At 45.8% G+C, this 23041-nt stretch overlaps 1 protein-coding gene across 2 annotated transcripts in view; it reads right to left on the bottom strand.

Annotated features, from left to right (window-relative positions):
• The window catches only part of DCLK1 (doublecortin like kinase 1), a 474120-nt gene that overhangs the window by 102975 nt on the left and 348104 nt on the right, over positions 1–23041 (bottom strand). For both annotated transcript variants that reach the window (XM_089690856.1, XM_089690855.1), the window contains exons 8-9: positions 9710–9818; positions 401–458 (exon numbers count right to left, since the gene is read on the bottom strand). In XM_089690856.1, coding sequence (XP_089546982.1) covers positions 401–458; positions 9710–9818 — 167 coding nt within the window. The remainder of the gene's footprint in view (positions 1–400; positions 459–9709; positions 9819–23041) is intronic.

The following is a 23041-nucleotide window of genomic DNA, read 5'->3' as shown; positions in this document are numbered from 1 at the left end:
GCAGTGCAGTGATGTCACTGGCTGCAGAACTAGTCAAGATCTCCTAAACGGTGCATGTCTAAGAGATATTCCTTGTACCTAACAGGTAAGCTTTATTATAGGCGTACCTGTAGGTAAAGTCACCAGACTTTACTGCCACTTTACTTGGATAATATATAAGTACACTAATCAGTTCCCACCATAATGAAGCGCTTGGGTCTAGTAGCCAACCGCAAAGCACAAACACTGTCATGTGTGCAGGAGGACAAGTCATTGAACTCCAACACCATCTAAAGCAGAGCTTACATAGGACTGCAGACATTGCTAGATGATGCTGTAAGAGACCACATCTGGATGGAAACACATTGCCTTTATTATGTTTAGCAAAGCTATGATATTGCTATTAAGTGAAAAAACTTACTTTTCCTCGGCATTTGCTTTTGTTGATGATTTTCAGTGCATATTCTCTGCCAGTTGACCTAGTTTAAACAAATAAAATATAATTAAAAGTAAATATATCAATTTAAATAAAGGTAATTTACTTACTTTATTAGGTAAATCATTGTTAAACTCTAGAAATGTGTGTAAAAAAAGGAAACAAAATATTGTGCATGGATGTTCAAATTATAAATTGTATATATCATGATGTCTTAAATAAACGTGTTGGGGTTGATTTACTAGGAGAGAGCAAAAATCTGGTGCAGCTGTGCATGGTAGCCAATCAGTTTTATGTGCTTGCAATGGAAAAATAAATACATTTCAGCATGCTAAAAGTATGCCAACATCAGCCATATGAGTACAAAATGTCTTCTTCTGTATGTCAAATTGTAGGGCAGTGTTAACATCAATGACCCTATACCCGGTCACCCTATCACCCTATCACCCTACACCCTAGAGGTGTGGTGGTTATGCCAGGACAGGAAGTAAGAAGCGGTCCATCAACTTTGGGCACTAGCATAAAACTGAGGACTCATGGAGAGGTGAAGTGTTATAGGGGGGATGCCCAGGGAAAGTGTCCTCATAAGTTGCCAGTGTCCAATCATCTGCGGGTACCTCCCTATAACTCAGAGTCTATGAATATTCAGCCTGTGTCTTGTATGATTAGTTTTGCGGAAATTGGGTCTAAAGTAATGCATCATTGTCATCACATAGGTTAAAGAAGTTTACAACTTTTCAATTACAGGACAATTCTTTCAAACTTTCTCAGCCATATCACTACCTACTAACTTTGCTATTCTGACACACTGTAATACATTTGGATCTGAAATGAAGGTTTACCAAGGTATGATTAGTTTGTACTTGGGCTTGGCTGGAAAAGACTTGGCTTAAATTTTAGCACTTTAGAGATATTAAATGGTGGAAGGTATGCACATTAACTCTCACTTTCTTTGCGCTGCTATCGGATTGGGGACAGTGGCAGGAAAACAGTGAGAACCTCTGACCAATATCTACACCAAGAGGTTGTCCTCTCCTCATTTCGGGACCCTATTAGGATTTAGATAAGCAGTACAAAGCATGTCATTGGTACACAAACATTGGTAGACACTGTTCATTTTGTTACAATAAACGACTACAAATGATTGAAAATGTTTGAACTCTTTAAGTATATGTTTGTATCATATTCTCAGACTCTTACAGATCTCTTCCAGCTGCACCCAGAATTGATGTACCTCGGATTCCAATCCATATTTTAGAGATGAGCTGTACCGCCCAGCTGCTGCTCATTGTTTTTTATTAATTGTCCTACAATACATCCCCCACAATAAAGGGGTATGTTCGAGCTTGAACATCTATCAATCCTGTCTGCACATTATTATTGTTATGACTCATTAATGCACTACAGCCTAGGCACTATTAATTACTAACAAAAATTAAACTCAGTCTACCTCCAGAATGATCCAACAGTATAACAAAGCACACTGTATTCTTTTTTCTAATATATCAGTTATAACATTCTTGTATGTCCTGACTATTTATTATGGCCAGCTCTTTTCCACCTTTAATCATGAGTTTTCTAATATTTCAGATATAATAAAAATAATGATTATTATTCTGATTTGTACATGTAATTAATTTGATTATATGAAAATTTGAGTTCATTTTTTAAGCTCACAATGGAAAAAAAAACTGATGTATTACAGTACATGTGCTAATACATTCCATGTATATATACGTTTAATTTTCCACAATAATCCTTCCATATATTTAAATCGTATCATTTTAAAGAGTATGTAAACCCTCAGAACCTCTCTTATTTGCTCCCTTTGGTCCGTTAAATATACCATTGAAAACATGTTAAACTGTAACTAAAGGTATAACTTTTTTGATTAGTTTAGGAAAGTGGAGAAGGATGAGAAAACCTGTTTGGTCTTTATTACAGTCTATCTATTGTCCTGTTTACCATTATCACCATTATCAGTGAAAGTTAAACTCAAACATTTTGGTTTGTCACCAGAACAATAATAGTGTGGAAATCTTCCAATGCGTAAATTAGTTCTGTTGACCCTGCTGCCAACCAGGAATTCCCTCACGTTGGAGAGTTTTCCTCTCACTTTCTGTTATGGGGAGGGCAATCTCCCCAATGGGACACAGACGGCCAAAAACCCCAAAAACCTGACAGGGGTTATAAACCTCCCTTAGGCCCCTGACACACGGGTGTTCTTTTTTTTCATCAGTTCAGTCATGTTTTTTCCAAGAAAAAATGGATCAGTTTACATCTGTTTATTCATCAGTTTACATCCGTTTTTTATCAGTTTACATCCGCTTATTGATCTGTTTACATCCTTTTTTTCATCCATTTACAGCCGTTTTTCCTCCATTTACATCAGTTTTCATCCACTTTCCATCCGTTTACATTTTTTTTACATCCACTTTTAATCTGTTTACATCCGTTTACGTCTGTTTACATCCATTCCATTTTTTTTTACGGAAGAAAAATAGGGTTTTCTTCCATTCAAAAAAACAGATGTTAACAGATACGGACATCAACGGATGTAAACGGATGATCATCCGGTTACATCTGCTAGTCCATAGAAATACATGGGTGCCAATTTTTCATCTGTAAATGGACGGACGGTACGCCCGTGTGAAAGAGGCCATACTCTCTCCAAAATAAAAAAAAAAGTTTGCTTTGAGTTCTACTTTAAATATGTTCAACAAATGCATTACAATACTTGCCAGAAATCCAGTGTTATTATTTCTACCCAGGTTACCTCTGTGAACCACATGACACCTTCCCTATGTTATGGAGGGAAGGAGAGGGGGAGGTGTTCTGTAGTCATAGTACACTTCCAATACTATGTTGACACTGCCTCTCTACAGATGCAGAAAAATGAGTGAAAGATGTCACCCTAGGATAGGAAGTGTGTTACTGGCAAGATCACCAACTGAAAATAAAGTTAAAAACGCTGGGAAAAGAGACAGATGCAGCCAGTACACCTGAAGACTATTAAGTTGCAATATATTACAGTAAATTAATATTTTTGGGCTTAGATACATTTTAAGCATAACTGTTTTCATGGACTCAGTTACTGGATCGGTGAGCTTAAAGGCATACCTGACATTTGAAAAATTAGGTTTTCTTTACATTTGATGCACAGCAAAAAATAACCTAAAATTGTGTTTTTCTACTTTCACCCTCTGCAGATTCCCATTCTATTATTATTATTATACAGTATTTATATAGTGCCAAAGGGTTTGCTCAGCGCTGTACAATAGCAAGGGGGACAGAACATGAGACAAGACAGTAACAATACAATACACGAGGGGTTCGAAGGCCCTGCTCTTTCGAGCTTACAATCTAGGTAACATTACACTACAGCAAGCATTTGATGGGAACATCTGATGTAAAGGGGCACTCTGATGGGGACATCTAATGTAAGGCTGCACTCTGATGGGGACACCTGATGTAAGGGGGCACTCTGATGGGGACACCTGATGTAAGGGGGCACTCTGATGGGGACACCTGATGTAAAGGGGCACTCTGGTGGGAACATTTGATGTAAGAGGAAACTCTGATGGGGACATCTGATGAAAAGGGGCACTCTGATGGGGACACCTGATGTAAATGGGCACTCTGGTGGGAACATCTGATGTAAGAGGACACTCTGATCGGAACATCTGATGTAAGGGGGCACTCTGATGGGGACATCTGATGTAAGGGGACACTCTGATGGGGACATCTGGTGTAAAGGGGCACTCTGATGGGAACATCTGATGTAAGGGGGCACTCTGGTGGGAACATCTGATGTAAGGGGACACTCTGATGGGGATGTCTGATGTAAAGGGGCACATCTGATGTAAGGGGACACTCTGAAGAGGACAGCTAATATAAGGGGGCACCGTTATGCACTGTCATGAAGTCTGCTGATGTAAGGGGGCGCACTCATAGAGACACCTGATGTAAGGGGGCACTCTGATGGGCACACTTGATGTAAGGGTACACTCTGACGCAGACATCTGATGTAAGGAGGCACCCTGATGTGCAGTGGTGTATTTACGTTTTGTGCTGGCCTAGGCAACACAAACACTGTGCGCCCCTCCCCCCTTCCCCAGTGAGAGAGAGGTTGCATGGTGACAGTAGTAACTAGGGTGTAAAGGGTGGTGACAATGAAGAATGGGTGTACACAGTGTATTATGGGGGGTGATGAGGGAGCCATAGCTGTACGAAGGGTGTGATAGGTGTAAGCAGGAATTGTGGAGTGTGATGGGTGGTGAGAGACTGCCCCCATAAACACTGATCACCCCCCAACAGTCTGCCTCCATATACACTGATCCCCCCCCCCACAGACTGCCCCTATATACAGTGATCCCCCCCCAACAGACTGCCCCATATACACTGATGCCCCCACAGACTGCCCCATATACACTGATGCCCCCACAGACTGCCCCCATATACATTGATCCCCCCACAGACTGACCCCTTATACACTGATTCCACCCTCCCCCTGACCCCATATACAATGATTTACACTCACACACACACTGATTCCCCAAGACTGATCATGATGGTTCCCGTATGACAGTGATCATCATAGGTTTCTGGCCTCGTCTCTTAGTTTAGCGTCTCCCCATCCTCACCTAACCTGCCGACCTCCCACTGCTCCAGCAGCCGTGCCATGTCAGCAGGACTGTACCCCAGATGTCCTTCTTCCTCCTCCTTCTCCTCGGTGGCGGTCGGTACACTGGAAAGGCACACCTCACTGACACGCCAAGGCCAACATGTCCCCATCTTCACGTGTGTCCCTTCTTCCAGGGGGTGGTGCCGCCCCCTGAAAAATGCTGCCCTAGGCAAACGCCTTGTTTGCCTTGCAGTAAATACGTCCTTGCTCATGTGGGTAACTGATGTAAGGAGCACTCTGAAGGGTACACCCAATGTAAGGGGTACACTGAAAATTGACAATACATATTATTGGAATGTTATCGAATTTGTACACTGCTTATTTTTGATAGATGTAAAATGACTACCATATTTACTAGGCGCTGAGTCAAAGCACAAAGGTGAGATTTGGATCTCTGCTGGAAGAAAACTTTACTGATCAGACCTCCTTGAATTTTAATTCGATACCCCTGCTTCAGAGGGTAAACACCAGCCAGAGGTCTGCAAATATAGTCAAATCCAGGAATTTAAGTGCACAGAATTTAACTTCTTTCTTTTTAGAAATAGGTGCTTGTTGTACACCCCTCAACCCATGTAAAGCAACAGCCAGAGTAATAATGAAGCCACTTTTCCATCTGGCACTGTATTTATTTATGGCATGAAATATTGAGCCGTCGCATCCGCATTGTCTTCCCTCCTGTGTTATTTAGAGTTCATTTCAGTTCATATTTGTTACTCCTTTTCCTGGGGGAACAATGCTGCTCACTGTTCTGTTCCTGTGGCGCTCTCATAGCTGTGATAAAATTATGAATATTCCTGAACATGTGATGAAACTATTAAAATCCATACAGCTCCTGGCACTGTTTTATTTAGATTTCTTAGCACCCACACAGTTTCCTACAGGGTTTTAAAAGTGGCCTCCAGGAATATCGGGCATTTTCCCACCTTGTTAACCGTGTATTTCAGTAATGTTACAGCAGCAGACATCAGAAGCTCCCATAAACAAATTAATAGTATAGCTGGCATTTAGATAAAGTTATCCAAGTGACAGGAGAAACTAAAGCAGGCACCTAGAGGTAACATACAAAGATTATTTGATCTAAAGAGCATTCAGAGCACAGAGAGGAACTATGGGAGAAGGGGGAATATTAGGACAGATGTCTGCTGAGACATCAAGAAAGACTGGCCCATCCGCAATGACAGTCCAGCTCCCTCCAAATGACTGGGGTACTCAAGTAGGAGGAACAGTTCCTGTACTTGTACAGTCTTTAGAAGTAAGTGTGCCATTTATCTTTCCAAATTGTTCACATTGCACTTATAACGTACTTGCTGTTGAGACACTCAGACATTGAGGAAAAACATTCAAGAGGCCCTACAACTTCAATCTTCTGCTAAGTACACATAAGAATTTTTTTTTTTCATTCAACCCAGCAAGCTGAATGAAAAAAAAAAGAGAGGTCTCTATAATTACAAAGCAATGTTAGTGACAAAATCTCCCCCACTATGCTATTGTGTTCTGACAGGGGGACTGTCCCCCCTGACTGGATACTGGTTTTTCAGCCTTCCCGTTGACAGAAGCTGGTCGTTAGAATGTCAGCCAGTTTGTGTTGAACTGGTCAATATTCAGCCTGTGTGTACCAGCCTTTAGTTCATATAGGGTAGTGAGAAGAAAAGAAAAAAAACATTCAGAGGGCTCACTGGCTAGGTTGTTTGCAACAGACAGGACTACCTTCCACTGGGTACCCAGCAGGTTACTGGGCATAAAAAAAAGTCTACCAATAGAAGAAGCGCCAGAATCAATTATAAAAGAGTCCAAATTGATTTATTGGTGTGCACTGAAAGACAGCCAACACATTTTAAGGCCATAAAACACTCCACCTTCATCAGGGCAATGCAATTTCTAAAATTGATTATTTTTTATGATTACGTGACCCATCTGCAATGGCGGTCCAGATCCCTCCAAATGATAGGGACACTCATGCAAGGAGGAGCATCCCCTGATGTGTAAATGTTTAGAAATAAGTGTGCCATTTATCTTTTCAAAGTGTTTACATTTCATTCATTGTACTTGAAGCTAAAACGTTTTTTCTTGAGCACAGAATGACTAGTACTCTTGACAGGTTGTAAATGCCGCTCACTGGAGAGATTTCCCTTCATGTCCTGTTACAGGATTATGTTGGTAGCGGCTCTGAGGAAGAGGCATCGCCTCAAAATGCGTCAGATATTGGAGGTCTATAATCCCCATTCAGACACCTTCCAGGGAGATTGGCCCCTGCTGTTATCTTATAATGTGCCTTTGACTTTTATTCCTTTGTGATTATATCACTTTTTATACAATAAACCGATTTCTAAAGGTAATGCACTAGGCCTGTGTGCCCTCTTTTTGTCTTTTTGTATGCAGTTCATTTGGATTCTTCTGGTCCATTGAGGGCAGCAAGGCGTGCATTCCATATGCTATCTTTATATGGTTACAGTCACTGTGGAGTCCATTGTCTAGTGCAGAAGTACAAACATTTTTTGTTCAACAGAGACACAGCAGGGTTGAGAGAACATTTCCCCAAAGTGACGGGAAGGCCCATTTCAGGCAGTTTTCACCAGAACAGGTGTTGCAATTGGAAGATTTGTTCTCTTCTCTTGGTTCTCTAAGTCTGGCAACAACTGTAATATGTTGCATTTCCCATCATTTTCTGTTCCAGTGACAACAATAAAAATCTGACCTAGGTTATAATTATTCCATTTTCTATCCACTCTATTTTCTATCCCTTCTCCTTTCCAAAAAAATAATATGCCTAGAGATACTCTTTAAAGTGGTTGTAAAAGCTCAAGGTTTTTGCCTTCAGGCATTCAATGCATGAAGTTAAAAAGCTTTCTTTGTGCAGCAGCCCCCCCCCCCCCCCCAAATGCTCACATAAGCCTCTTCTTGATCCAGTGATATGAATGGAGTGTCGGCTATTGACTGGGCACTGCTGCCTCCCGCTGCTGTCAATCACAGCCAGTGAGCCAATGAGAAGAGAGAGAGCATGGGGCGAGCTGGGGACCTGATAAGAGGAGGATCCGAGCTGCTCTCTGCAAAACCATTGCACACAGCAGGTAAGTATACACATGTTTGTTATTTAAAAAAAATAAAAGCCTTTACAATTACTTTAACTCTTTAACCACTTGGTAACCGTGCTATAGCCGAATGACGACTACAGCGCAGTTAACCAGTTCTGGGAGGGCGTCATAAGATGTCCTCCCAGAACACGCCCTCCTGTGAGCCCCCAGGGGCGTGCAGCTGGTGATCTCCATGATTGCTGTGTCCTACGTACACAGCTGATCAGGTGATGAGGTAAAAGGCCAATCACAGCGGCCTTTTACCACGTGATCAGCTGTGTCCAATGACACAGCAGATCAAGGATTAAAAAATTTGCCAGTTATTGGCAGCATTTTCCTCACACTGTCACAGTGCCCTGCAGCGCTGCCTATCAGGTCCACCCACCAGTGCCCAGCAGTGCTTCCCACCAGTGCACATCAGTGCCTCCCACCAGTGCCATCCATCAGTGCCCAGCAGTGCCACCCATCAGTGCCCCCCATTAGTGCCACCCATCAATGCTGCCCAGCAGTTGCGTCCATCACTGCCCAGAAGTGCTGCCCATCAGTGTCCATTAGTGTCGCCCATCAGTGCCCATCAGTTCTGCCTATCAGTGACTATCATTGCTGCATATCAGTACAGCATCATCATCAGTGCCTCCTCATAAATACTCACCAGTGCCGCCTCATCAATGCCACCTCATCAGTGCAGCCTAACAGTGCCCATCAGTGCTGCCTATCCATGCCACTTCATCAGTGCCCATCAGTGCTGTCTATCAGTGCAGCCTCAACAACAAACATCAGTGAAAGAGAAAAAGTACCTGTTTGCTAAATTTTATATTAGAAACAAAGAAAAACTTTTTTTTTTTTAAACTTTTTGCTATGATTTTGGTTTATAGTGAAAAAAAAATAAAACACCACCAAAAGAAAGCTCTATTTGTGTGAAAAAAATGATAAAAATGTCATATGGGTACAGTGTTGCATGACCGCGCAATTGTCATTCAAAGTGCAACAGTGCTGAAAGCTCAAAACTGGCATGTGCACGAAGGGGGTATAAGTGGCCTGTAGGCAAGTGGTTAAATATAGGGTATTTTATTAAATGTTAAAAAAATAGGGTGTGTCTTCTACATTCAGCTCCTCTCCCCCTGTTAAAGCCCCCGATCCCCACCTCCGCAGTTGCAATTACCAGCTAATGACAGCCAGGAATTGATATGTATTACATCGTAGGAGCAGCTGTTAACAAACAGCCACTCCTGTGTAACATTACACTTGTAATAATACTGTGTTACCATGTATTGCCCTAAAATCCTACAGCAACTATCAATATTCCACAGGGCACCTAATTGGAGAAATAGCTTTAAGGGAAAAAAGGTTTAGTAATATTGGGTGAGGATTAACACCAAGCCTAGGGGAAGGGGTGTCACAATTTCAGTGCAGCTTTAACAAGAGCATCCTGGACCCATCAGTAGCTGTATATCTTGTACTATCTAGTAGTTGATTAAACGGTCCATGGTTCTTTTTCTAGGTAAAACTTGGATGAACAAAGCAGATACATCCACTTACCTTTCTACACATTCTTTAACAATGGCAAAGTTTCCATCTCCTATGGTCCTTCCGACTTTGTATCTTTCTGCTATAGACACTGGTACTTGGAACCCTTCATCCAAAAAGTCTGTAATACAAATGTGGAAGAGGTGTCTACTGCTTGTAAATCAATTTATTTCAGTAGCTTGGCTTATGTTAGCATTATTAATGACATAGCTGTAGATACCTGTTTGCATATACTCAATAGTACCTGAAGACTGGTTGGCCTTGTAAAGAACACGTTTAGTTACAACTATAATGATGTCATTTGCCGGTACACATTAAGGCTCCATGTACACTGCGGCTGATAAACACACGTTTAGGAGCTTTTCTGCATTTTTTTCAGCAGCCCCTGAACTCTCCCTAATGGCTTCCTGTGTCCATGTACACATCGTCGTTTACAATAGTTTACATAGTTAGTCCGGCTGAAAAAAAGACAAAAGTCCATCCAGTTCAACCATAGAAAAAAAAAAAGTTATAATCCTATACCCACAGTTGATCCAGAGGAAGGCAAAAAAACCCAGCAAAGCATGATCCAATTTGCTCCTGCTGGGAAAAAAAAATTCCTCCCTGATCCCCCGAGAGGCAATCGGATATTCTCTGGATAAATAAATGTACCTATAAATGTTAGTATCCAGTTATATTCTGTGTATCTAGGAAAGAATCCAGGACTTTTTTGAAGCAATCCACTGAGCTGGCCAGAAACAACTCTTGAGGGAGTCTATTCCACATTTTCACAGCTCTCACTGTGAAGAAACCTTTCTGTGTTTGGACATTACATTTCTTTTCCTTTACAGGCAGTTGAGTTTACATTCATTTTTTTGAACGCACCAAACTTGCTTTCAGGAGTAGATTTTATCAGCATTTCAAATGCCAAACGCATGTAAAGATGTGTAAACGCCGCTAACCGTGTTTAAAAGCGTTTGCAACATTTTTTTAACTCTTCCATTTCAAGATGCTGCCCAGAGCTTTTATTCATCATGAAAAATGCATGCAAAGCGGTGTTCCGCAACTCAAATGGACCTGGTACACCATACTTTGAGGTTTTGCGTGAAAGAAAAGATGTTAGGCACTGCTGCAATAATTTCTGCACAGAAATGAGCTGGAACACATCCAAACTCCACAAAAAAAAAGACAGCTAATCTCAACAAATACTGCTCTCTCTGCTTCTTCTCTCTCTATTTCTCTCAAAATGTCTGAAATAGTTGATTTTTTACTGTTTTTCAGTGCATTTGGGAAGGTCTCCTGAGGTTATCTTTAAAAAACCCTTCTAAACGCAAACGCTCATAAGCGCATATAAACACAGCTAAACAGAAGTTTTTTAACATACATTTTCCAGCAGTCAGTTTCCATCGTTCAGAAGTGTTCCATGTACATGGAGCCTAAAGCACCCCTATGAGAAATTATAGCAAACTCCTTGTTCTTATTTCATATGCCCATATTAAGATTTTCTCTACATTTAAAAGATAATCAATTTTTCCAGCAAAAATGACAGTGACTGGGACAAACTATAATACTGCTAGGGCGTGAGCCATTGCAGAACCAGTTTTGTCTTAAATAGAGGATGTCTTAAGGTGATCTTTGTAGGAACCACTGGGGACATTAGAGAATGCCCCAGATCCTGTGTCTTTTGCCAAAAAGCCTGGTCTGCATTTAAATGTTACAAAAATGCTATTAAAAATATAAAAACATATTAAAACCACACATTTATCAGATTACAACAGTTGTGATATAATAGTCCTTTAAAACTCTGCTTTCACAAATTGACGTATATATCGAGAGGATGTCCAAGGAAATTTAATACAATTTGGGATGTATGGTTAGAATCCTCCTCAACAGAGGCAACTGATTTTGGGTAATTGAATTAACTGTGGTCAATATGTTTCCCATTTGCTCTTTTTCCCTTGTGGCCCTAGAGTAGCCGTGTGTGTCTATGGTCTGCTTCCCAGGGAGTTCAGCTGAGATTTTTAGGGTTCCTACTGCCTACTTTAAATGGTAAGGGAAATCCTCTTGCGCTTAATGGAGTATCCTATATGTACCAGCTGCCGGCACCCAATACTGAACCTTATACAGTAGTCAGAGAATATAAAATAAATATGGTGCAGTGTTATAAGTAGAGATGAGCGAATCGAAGTATCCGAAGTGGAATTCGAGTCGAATATCGGAAAAATTTCGATTCGTGCCGAATCCGAAAAACAGCCTAATTCGGACGTGCGAATCGAAATTTTTCCGAAAATGGCGGCTGACATGTGCGGCGACGGAGCGGGGATGTCGGGGAAGGCGCGCAGACAAGGCGCGCTGCCCCATAATGCATTCCTCAACGACATGTGATCGCATCAGCCAATCAGCAGCCAGCCAGCCAGCACTGTGTAATGGTCGAGGTATATATAGCGGCCATTTTGGAAATCTTCATTTGCCTGCAGTCATTGAACAGAGGCAGACCGCTCTGTACTAGGGACAGGGACAGAGTTAGGGCCACAGAAACGAGAATTGGGGACAGAGAGAAGTTACTTAGGGACAGAGAACCATTACTCAGGGACACAGACTTGTTAATGAGGGCCACAGAATCGTTATTTAGGGACAAAGAAACGCTAGTTAGGGCCACAGAATTCATACTCAGGGACAGACAGAATTGTTACTCAGTGCCAGAGAATTGTTACTTAGGGCCACAGAAACGTTATTAGGGCCACAGAATTTTTACTCAGGGACAGACAGAATTGTTACTGAGTGCCAGAGAATTGTTACTCAGGGACAGACAGAATTGTTACTGAGTGCCAGAGAATTCTTACTCAGGGCCACAGAATTCATTCTCAGGGACAGACAGAATTGTTACTCAGGGACAGACAGAATTGTTACTGAGTGCCAGAGAATTGTTACTCAGGGACAGACAGAATTGTTACTGAGTGCCAGAGAATTGTTACTCAGGGACAGACAGAATTGTTACTGAGTGCCAGAGAATTGTTACTCAGGGACAGACAGAATTGTTACTGAGTGCCAGAGAATTGTTACTCAGGGACAGACAGAATTGTTACTGAGTGCCAGAGAATTGTTACTCGCACAGACACAAAATTGTTACTTGCACAGACACAGAATTGTTACTCGCACAGACACAGAATTGTTACTCAGGGCCACAGAATTCATACTCAGGGACAGACAGAATTGTTACTGAGTGCCAGAGAATTGTTACTCAGGGACAGACAGAATTGTTACTGAGTGCCAGAGAATTGTTACTCAGGGACAGACAGAATTGTTACTGAGTGCCAGAGAATTGTTACTCAGGGACAGACAGAATTGTTACTGAGTGCCAGAGAATTGTTACTCAGGGACAGACAGAATTGTTACTGAGTGCCAGAGAATTGTTACTCGCACAGACACAAAATTGTTACTTGCACAGACACAGAATTGTTACTCGCACAGACACAGAATTGTTACTCAGGGCCACAGAATTCATACTCAGGGATAGACAGAATTGTTACTGAGTGCCAGAGAATTGTTACTCAGGGACAGACAGAATTGTTACTGAGTGCCAGAGAATTGTTACTCAGGGACAGACAGAATTGTTACTGAGTGCCAGAGAATTGTTACTCGCACAGACACAAAATTGTTACTTGCACAGACACAGAATTGTTACTCGCACAGACACAGAATTGTTACTCAGGGCCACAGAATTCATACTCAGGGACAGACAGAATTGTTACTGAGTGCCAGAGAATTGTTACTCAGGGACAGACAGAATTGTTACTGAGTGCCAGAGAATTGTTACTCAGGGACAGACAGAATTGTTACTGAGTGCCAGAGAATTCTTACTCAGGGCCACAGAATTCATTCTCAGGGACAGACAGAATTGTTACTCAGGGACAGACAGAATTGTTACTGAGTGCCAGAGAATTGTTACTCAGGGACAGACAGAATTGTTACTGAGTGCCAGAGAATTGTTACTCAGGGACAGACAGAATTGTTACTGAGTGCCAGAGAATTGTTACTCAGGGACAGACAGAATTGTTACTGAGTGCCAGAGAATTGTTACTCAGGGACAGACAGAATTGTTACTGAGTGCCAGAGAATTGTTACTCGCACAGACACAAAATTGTTACTTGCACAGACACAGAATTGTTACTCGCACAGACACAGAATTGTTACTCAGGGCCACAGAATTCATACTCAGGGACAGACAGAATTGTTACTGAGTGCCAGAGAATTGTTACTCAGGGACAGACAGAATTGTTACTGAGTGCCAGAGAATTGTTACTCAGGGACAGACAGAATTGTTACTGAGTGCCAGAGAATTGTTACTCGCACAGACACAAAATTGTTACTTGCACAGACACAGAATTGTTACTCGCACAGACACAGAATTGTTACTCAGGGCCACAGAATTCATACTCAGGGACAGACAGAATTGTTACTGAGTGCCAGAGAATTGTTACTCAGGGACAGACAGAATTGTTACTGAGTGCCAGAGAATTGTTACTCAGGGACAGACAGAATTGTTACTGAGTGCCAGAGAATTGTTACTCAGGGACAGACAGAATTGTTACTGAGTGCCAGAGAATTGTTACTCAGGGACAGACAGAATTGTTACTGAGTGCCAGAGAATTGTTACTCGCACAGACACAAAATTGTTACTTGCACAGACACAGAATTGTTACTCGCACAGACACAGAATTGTTACTCAGGGCCACAGAATTCATACTCAGGGATAGACAGAATTGTTACTGAGTGCCAGAGAATTGTTACTCAGGGACAGACAGAATTGTTACTGAGTGCCAGAGAATTGTTACTCAGGGACAGACAGAATTGTTACTGAGTGCCAGAGAATTGTTACTCGCACAGACACAAAATTGTTACTTGCACAGACACAGAATTGTTACTCGCACAGACACAGAATTGTTACTCAGGGCCACAGAATTCATACTCAGGGACAGACAGAATTGTTACTGAGTGCCAGAGAATTGTTACTCAGGGACAGACAGAATTGTTACTGAGTGCCAGAGAATTGTTACTCAGGGACAGACAGAATTGTTACTGAGTGCCAGAGATTTGTTACTCGCACAGACACAAAATTGTTACTTGCACAGACACAGAATTGTTACTCGCACAGACACAGAATTGTTACTCAGGGCCACAGAATTCATACTCAGGGACAGACAGAATTGTTACTGAGTGCCAGAGAATTGTTACTCAGGGACAGACAGAATTGTTACTGAGTGCCAGAGAATTGTTACTCAGGGACAGACAGAATTGTTACTGAGTGCCAGAGAATTGTTACTCAGGGACAGACAGAATTGTTACTGAGTGCCAGAGAATTGTTACTCAGGGACAGACAGAATTGTTACTGAGTGCCAGAGAATTGTTACTCGCACAGACACAAAATTGTTACTTGCACAGACACAGAATTGTTACTCGCACAGACACAGAATTGTTACTCAGGGCCACAGAATTCATACTCAGGGATAGACAGAATTGTTACTGAGTGCCAGAGAATTGTTACTCAGGGACAGACAGAATTGTTACTGAGTGCCAGAGAATTGTTACTCAGGGACAGACAGAATTGTTACTGAGTGCCAGAGAATTGTTACTCGCACAGACACAAAATTGTTACTTGCACAGACACAGAATTGTTACTCGCACAGACACAGAATTGTTACTCAGGGCCACAGAATTCATACTCAGGGATAGACAGAATTGTTACTGAGTGCCAGAGAATTGTTACTCAGGGACAGACAGAATTGTTACTGAGTGCCAGAGAATTGTTACTCAGGGACAGACAGAATTGTTACTGAGTGCCAGAGAATTGTTACTCGCACAGACACAAAATTGTTACTTGCACAGACACAGAATTGTTACTCGCACAGACACAGAATTGTTACTCAGGGCCACAGAATTCATACTCAGGGACAGACAGAATTGTTACTGAGTGCCAGAGAATTGTTACTCAGGGACAGACAGAATTGTTACTGAGTGCCAGAGAATTGTTACTCGCACAGACACAAAATTGTTACTTGCACAGACACAGAATTGTTACTCGCACAGACACAGAATTGTTACTCAGGGCCACAGAATTCATACTCAGGGATAGACAGAATTGTTACTGAGTGCCAGAGAATTGTTACTCAGGGACAGACAGAATTGTTACTGAGTGCCAGAGAATTGTTACTCAGGGACAGACAGAATTGTTACTGAGTGCCAGAGAATTGTTACTCGCACAGACACAAAATTGTTACTTGCACAGACACAGAATTGTTACTCGCACAGACACAGAATTGTTACTCAGGGCCACAGAATTCATACTCAGGGACAGACAGAATTGTTACTGAGTGCCAGAGAATTGTTACTCAGGGACAGACAGAATTGTTACTGAGTGCCAGAGAATTGTTACTCGCACAGACACAAAATTGTTACTTGCACAGACACAGAATTGTTACTCGCACAGACACAGAATTGTTACTCAGGGCCACAGAATTCATACTCAGGGACAGACAGAATTGTTACTGAGTGCCAGAGAATTGTTACTCAGGGACAGACAGAATTGTTACTGAGTGCCAGAGAATTGTTACTCGCACAGACACAAAATTGTTACTTGCACAGACACAGAATTGTTACTCGCACAGACACAGAATTGTTACTCGCACAGACACATAATTGTTACTCAGGGCCACAGAATTCATACTCAGGGACAGACAGAATTGTTACTGAGTGCCAGAGAATTGTTACTCAGGGACACCTAATCGTTGAATTAAATAGTATGTCAGACAACATGCAGAGGAGTGGCAGAGGAGGCAATGTTTTAGGAGCGAGCAGACGTGGCAGCAGAGGAAGGGGTCGAGGCAGCAGTATTCGCAGCCAGAGGCCAGTGCTCCCGGTGTCATCCAGCGGTCGTGTCTCCACCGACAACCCTGCCGTCATTGATTGGTTGGCTCGGTCGTCTTCCTCTTCCCAGGTCACCTCTGACACCTACAGCCAACGGTCGGTGGGTACGTCAGACACAACCGTTAGTTGGCATGGCCCGGGACCAAGCCCACTGAAATCACGTGTCCTCTACCTGCCCCTGTCCTTTGCTGTTCCCTCACCAAGCGAAGTATCGCATGCTGTGGGCTCAGCCCCACTGTACAGTGAGGAAGAGCTAACAGAGGGCGGTCAGGAACGGGGGGAGACATCGGCCTTTTCAGCAGCCAAGCGAACAAGTACTGGCGAGGAGAGTGGCTCGGTAGCCGGTCTAGAGACAGGTCTGTCTCCTGACCCAGACGCAGCCGAGGGGGCTAGTAGTGAGGCGGAGACCCTACTTGATGATGAGGAGGTTGATCGCACTTGGCAGCCTCGTCGTCATCAGGCAATTTCTTCCGCATCATCAGGAGAAGAGGGTGGCAGCTTGGCAGCGAGCAAAACAGTCGGTGGGTTGCCCAGGAGACAGCAGCAGGGTCGCATCAGTGTCAGTGGAGCCAAACGTCCACGGAGTAGAGCACCAGCTCCACTGCAGCCTACCACCACGGCCAGTAGTGGTGCCGGTGCGCACGGAGGAAGTAGCAGTCAGCCAGTGAAGAGTAGCGGGGGCAAAGTTTCCTACTCGGTGGTGTGGCAATTTTTCCTCAAGCCGCCCGAGGAAGTAAACGTAGCCGTATGTCGACTATGTGGCCAGAAATGCAAGCGTGGCCAGGGGGCCCATGTTGGGACTACAGCGTTGCGTCAGCATATGCAGCGTCACCATTCGGTGGCCTGGGAAAACCGTGATAAACATACGGCGGTTCTGCCTGCCCCAGCCCCCGCTCCATCACCCGCTCCGTTACTTGCTCCGTCACCCGACGTCGTCAATCGCCCTCTATCAGCCAGTCAAGGCTCCAACACCTCTGCTGAGGGGAGTTGTCGCTCATTGGCATCTTCCGCTCGTTCAGATGCTCCTTCTCCTGCTACTCCTCTTCTCGGATTCCGTCAACAGTCTTTCTTGGAATCCGTATCCAAGAGACAACAGTTTGCGAGCACGCACCCGACGGTGCAAAAGCTGAACGTCCTCCTGTCCAAGTTGCTGGTGCTGCAGTCCCTCCCTTTCCAACTGGTGGACTCAGCACCTTTCCGAGAAATGATGGCTTGTGCCGCGCCGCGGTGGAGAGTGCCAAGCCGTCATTTCTTTGCCCAAAAGGCAGTGCCAGCCCTGCATTCACATGTAGAAGAGATGGTGGGCCAGTCTTTGAGCATGTCGGTCTCTGCCAAAGTGCACGGCAGCGCCGACGTGTGGAGCTGTAACTACGGTCAGGGACAGTACATGTCATTTACGGCCCACTGGGTGAACGTGGTGCCGGCACAGCCGCACCAGCAACTTGGACAGGTCACGACGCTTTTGCCTCCACGTTTGCACGTCCTTGGTCCAGCAAGCATGTCCGCCTCTACCACCTCTTTTTCCGCCGTGTCCTCAGCCGCCACCCCCGTGCCAAGTCCCATTACCCGACCGGCATATCACATGTGCAGGGCGCAACGGTGTCACGCTGTGCTGCACCTGGTATGCCTTGGCGAACGTAGTCACACAGGGGAGGAACTGCTGAGTGTAATGAACAGAGAAATCGACAGATGGCTGTCTCCGCGCAAACTAAAAATCGGAACCATGTTGACTGACAACGGAAAGAACATGGTGTCTGCTCTGCGTCAAGGAAGGTTGTGCCATGCGCCATGCATGGCTCACGTGTTCAATCTGGTTGTCAAGCGGTTCCTAAAATCCACCATCCCACTGCAAGACATCCTTAAAATGTCACGTAAACTGTGCATGCATTTCAGCCATTCCTACACCGCAAAGAACACCCTCATTGAGCTGCAGCGGCAGAACGGAATTCCACAGCATCGCCTGATCTGCGACGTTGCAACAAGGTGGAATTCAACCCTACACATGTTAGACCGCCTTTACGAGCAGCGAAAGGCCATCACCGATTTCCTGATGTTACAAGCGGATAAAGGTACTCCCCTGTGTAACTTAGATGTCAGCCATTGGCAGCTCATGCGTGACACCTGCCGCTTGCTCAGGCCCTTTGAGGAGGCCACGCTATTCGTGAGTCGGCAGGACTATGGGATGAACGACGTCATTCCTCTGTTGCACGTCCTGGAACAAATGCTGTTAACAATGGCTGGTCAGGGTGCGGTAGACGTGGCGCACAGATCTCAACGCCACATGACCCCTGTGGGGGCAGGACAGGAAGAAGAGGAGGAGGTAGAGGAGGACATTTGTGCTCAGGAATTATTGAGTGAAATGGGTGGTTTTTCCACTCAGCGGACAGGAGTGGAGGAGCAGGAGCATCTGGTAGAGGAGGAGGAGGAGGAGACAGAGGACCCAGACGCACCGTGGCAGTATGCTGTGGAGATGGAGGCAGGGAGTCCCTCGCATTCCTTGGCACAAATGGCCCATAGCATGCTCGGTTGCTTGCGTAGCGACAGCCGAATAATAACCATCAGACAGAGGGATGACTTTTGGCTGTCCACCTTGTTGGACCCTCGCTACCGGTCCAAAATGGTGGCCTTTTTCACACCTGCTGAGAGGGAGGCCAAAATTACGTACTATAAAAACCACCTATGTAGTCAGTTGGTCTCTGCCTTTGTGCGCCAACGTCCATCCTCAGACACTGTGGGCCCTGTGCGCTCGCGTTCCGCTGGCATGGCAGCAGGGGAGGGGTGGGGTGGTAGGAGCAGTGGCAGCTCCACCAGCAGTGGCTGCCTCAGTCTGCAGTCGATGATGAGTAGCTTTCTTCACCAGCGCAGTGAGGAAACTACTAACCAGCCGCAGCAGCAGCAGCAGCATCAGGTGGACCTGGAGCAGGAGCTCAAACAACAGGCTTGGGCCTACTTGGACAGCACCCTGCCAACCGAGGTAGACAATCCCCTTGACTACTGGGCAACGAAACTTGACCTTTGGCCCCAACTAGCTGAATTTGCCCTTGAAAGGCTGTCATGCCCGGCCAGTAGCGTGGCATCGGAGCGCGTGTTTAGTGCGGCAGGAGGTATTGTAACTCCGCGGAGGACACGACTGTCCACCCAAAGTGTGGAGAGACTCACGTTTGTGAAAATGAATCAGGCGTGGATTAGTCTGGATTTCAAACCACCAGTTCCTGACACAACTGACTAAATCCGCCATGAATCATGCCTCAAACATGTGCCACTTTCAGGTCTCCTCACACTGCTGGTGTGTTTAATTTTTTGACATAGGGTGCTGGCAGATTACGGGCCTCCTATAGCTGCTGCCAGGCCCCTAATCTGCCATGGGCCCCTATATACCGCCTCCTCATGCTGCTGCCAAGTCCAGAGTCTGTCATGGGTCCCTGTATGGCCTCCCATTGCTGCTGTCTCCATCGCCACACTCTGCTGCCATGTGCCACTTTCAGGTCTCTTCACACTGCTGGTGTGTTTAATTTTTTGACATAGGGTGCAGGCAGATTACGGGCCTCACATAGCTGCTGCCAGGCCCCTAATCTGCCATGGGCCCCTATATACCGCCTCCTCATGCTGCTGCCAAGTCTAGAGTCTGTCATGGGTCCCTGTACGGCCTCCCATTGCTGCTGTCTCCATCGCCACACTCTGCTGCCATGTGCCACTTTCAGGTCTCTTCACACTGCTGGTGTGTTAAATTTTTTGACATAGGGTGCAGGCAGATTACGGGCCTCACATAGCTGCTGCCAGGCCCCTAATCTGCCATGGGCCCCTATATACCGCCTCCTCATGCTGCTGCCAAGTCCAGAGTCTGTCATGGGTCCCTGTAAGGCCTCCCATTGCTGCTGTCTCCATCGCCACACTCTGCTGCCATGTGCCACTTTCAGGTCTCTTCACACTGCTGGTGTGTTTAATTTTTTGACATAGGGTGCAGGCAGATTACGGGCCTCACATAGCTGCTGCCAGGCCCCTAATCTGCCATGGGCCCCTATATACCGCCTCCTCATGCTGCTGCCAAGTCTAGAGTCTGTCATGGGTCCCTGTACGGCCTCCCATTGCTGCTGTCTCCATCGCCACACTCTGCTGCCATGTGCCACTTTCAGGTCTCTTCACACTGCTGGTGTGTTAAATTTTTTGACATAGGGTGCAGGCAGATTACGGGCCTCACATAGCTGCTGCCAGGCCCCTAATCTGCCATGGGCCCCTATATACCGCCTCCTCATGCTGCTGCCAAGTCCAGAGTCTGTCATGGGTCCCTGTACGGCCTCCCATTGCTGCTGTCTCCATCGCCACACTCTGCTGCCATGTGCCACTTTCAGGTCTCTTCACACTGCTGGTGTGTTAAATTTTTTGACATAGGGTGCAGGCAGATTACGGGCCTCACATAGCTGCTGCCAGGCCCCTAATCTGCCATGGGCCCCTATATACCGCCTCCTCATGCTGCTGCCAAGTCTAGAGTCTGTCATGGGTCCCTGTACGGCCTCCCATTGCTGCTGTCTCCATCGCCACACTCTGCTGCCATGTGCCACTTTCAGGTCTCTTCACACTGCTGGTGTGTTAAATTTTTTGACATAGGGTGCAGGCAGATTACGGGCCTCACATAGCTGCTGCCAGGCCCCTAATCTGCCATGGGCCCCTATATACCGCCTCCTCATGCTGCTGCCAAGTCCAGAGTCTGTCATGGGTCCCTGTACGGCCTCCCATTGCTGCTGTCTCCATCGCCACACTCTGCTGCCATGTGCCACTTTCAGGTCTCTTCACACTGCTGGTGTGTTAAATTTTTTGACATAGGGTGCAGGCAGATTACGGGCCTCACATAGCTGCTGCCAGGCCCCTAATCTGCCATGGGCCCCTATATACCGCCTCCTCATGCTGCTGCCAAGTCTAGAGTCTCTCATGGGTCCCTGTACGGCCTCCCATTGCTGCTGTCTCCATCGCCACACTCTGCTGCCATGTGCCACTTTCAGGTCTCTTCACACTGCTGGTGTGTTAAATTTTTTGACATAGGGTGCAGGCAGATTACGGGCCTCACATAGCTGCTGCCAGGCCCCTAATCTGCCATGGGCCCCTATATACCGCCTCCTCATGCTGCTGCCAAGTCCAGAGTCTGTCATGGGTCCCTGTAAGGCCTCCCATTGCTGCTGTCTCCATCGCCACACTCTGCTGCCATGTGCCACTTTCAGGTCTCTTCACACTGCTGGTGTGTTTAATTTTTTGACATAGGGTGCAGGCAGATTACGGGCCTCACATAGCTGCTGCCAGGCCCCTAATCTGCCATGGGCCCCTATATACCGCCTCCTCATGCTGCTGCCAAGTCTAGAGTCTGTCATGGGTCCCTGTACGGCCTCCCATTGCTGCTGTCTCCATCGCCACACTCTGCTGCCATGTGCCACTTTCAGGTCTCTTCACACTGCTGGTGTGTTAAATTTTTTGACATAGGGTGCAGGCAGATTACGGGCCTCACATAGCTGCTGCCAGGCCCCTAATCTGCCATGGGCCCCTATATACCGCCTCCTCATGCTGCTGCCAAGTCTAGAGTCTCTCATGGGTCCCTGTACGGCCTCCCATTGCTGCTGTCTCCATCGCCACACTCTGCTGCCATGTGCCACTTTCAGGTCTCTTCACACTGCTGGTGTGTTAAATTTTTTGACATAGGGTGCAGGCAGATTACGGGCCTCACATAGCTGCTGCCAGGCCCCTAATCTGCCATGGGCCCCTATATACCGCCTCCTCATGCTGCTGCCAAGTCCAGAGTCTGTCATGGGTCCCTGTACGGCCTCCCATTGCTGCTGTCTCCATCGCCACACTCTGCTGCCATGTGCCACTTTCAGGTCTCTTCACACTGCTGGTGTGTTAAATTTTTTGACATAGGGTGCAGGCAGATTACGGGCCTCACATAGCTGCTGCCAGGCCCCTAATCTGCCATGGGCCCCTATATACCGCCTCCTCATGCTGCTGCCAAGTCTAGAGTCTGTCATGGGTCCCTGTACGGCCTCCCATTGCTGCTGTCTCCATCGCCACACTCTGCTGCCATGTGCCACTTTCAGGTCTCTTCACACTGCTGGTGTGTTAAATTTTTTGACATAGGGTGCAGGCAGATTACGGGCCTCACATAGCTGCTGCCAGGCCCCTAATCTGCCATGGGCCCCTATATACCGCCTCCTCATGCTGCTGCCAAGTCTAGAGTCTGTCATGGGTCCCTGTACGGCCTCCCATTGCTGCTGTCTCCATCGCCACACTCTGCTGCCATGTGCCACTTTCAGGTCTCTTCACACTGCTGGTGTGTTAAATTTTTTGACATAGGGTGCAGGCAGATTACGGGCCTCACATAGCTGCTGCCAGGCCCCTAATCTGCCATGGGCCCCTATATACCGCCTCCTCATGCTGCTGCCAAGTCTAGAGTCTGTCATG

This window comes from Staurois parvus, unplaced genomic scaffold (assembly GCF_062004578.1).
Source record: "Staurois parvus isolate SC_StPar_1 unplaced genomic scaffold, SC_StPar_1.0 ptg000544l, whole genome shotgun sequence".
NCBI lineage: Eukaryota > Metazoa > Chordata > Amphibia > Anura > Ranidae > Staurois > Staurois parvus.
Note: the sequence above shows the minus strand (reverse complement) of the source record. Positions and strands in the feature narration are given on the sequence as shown.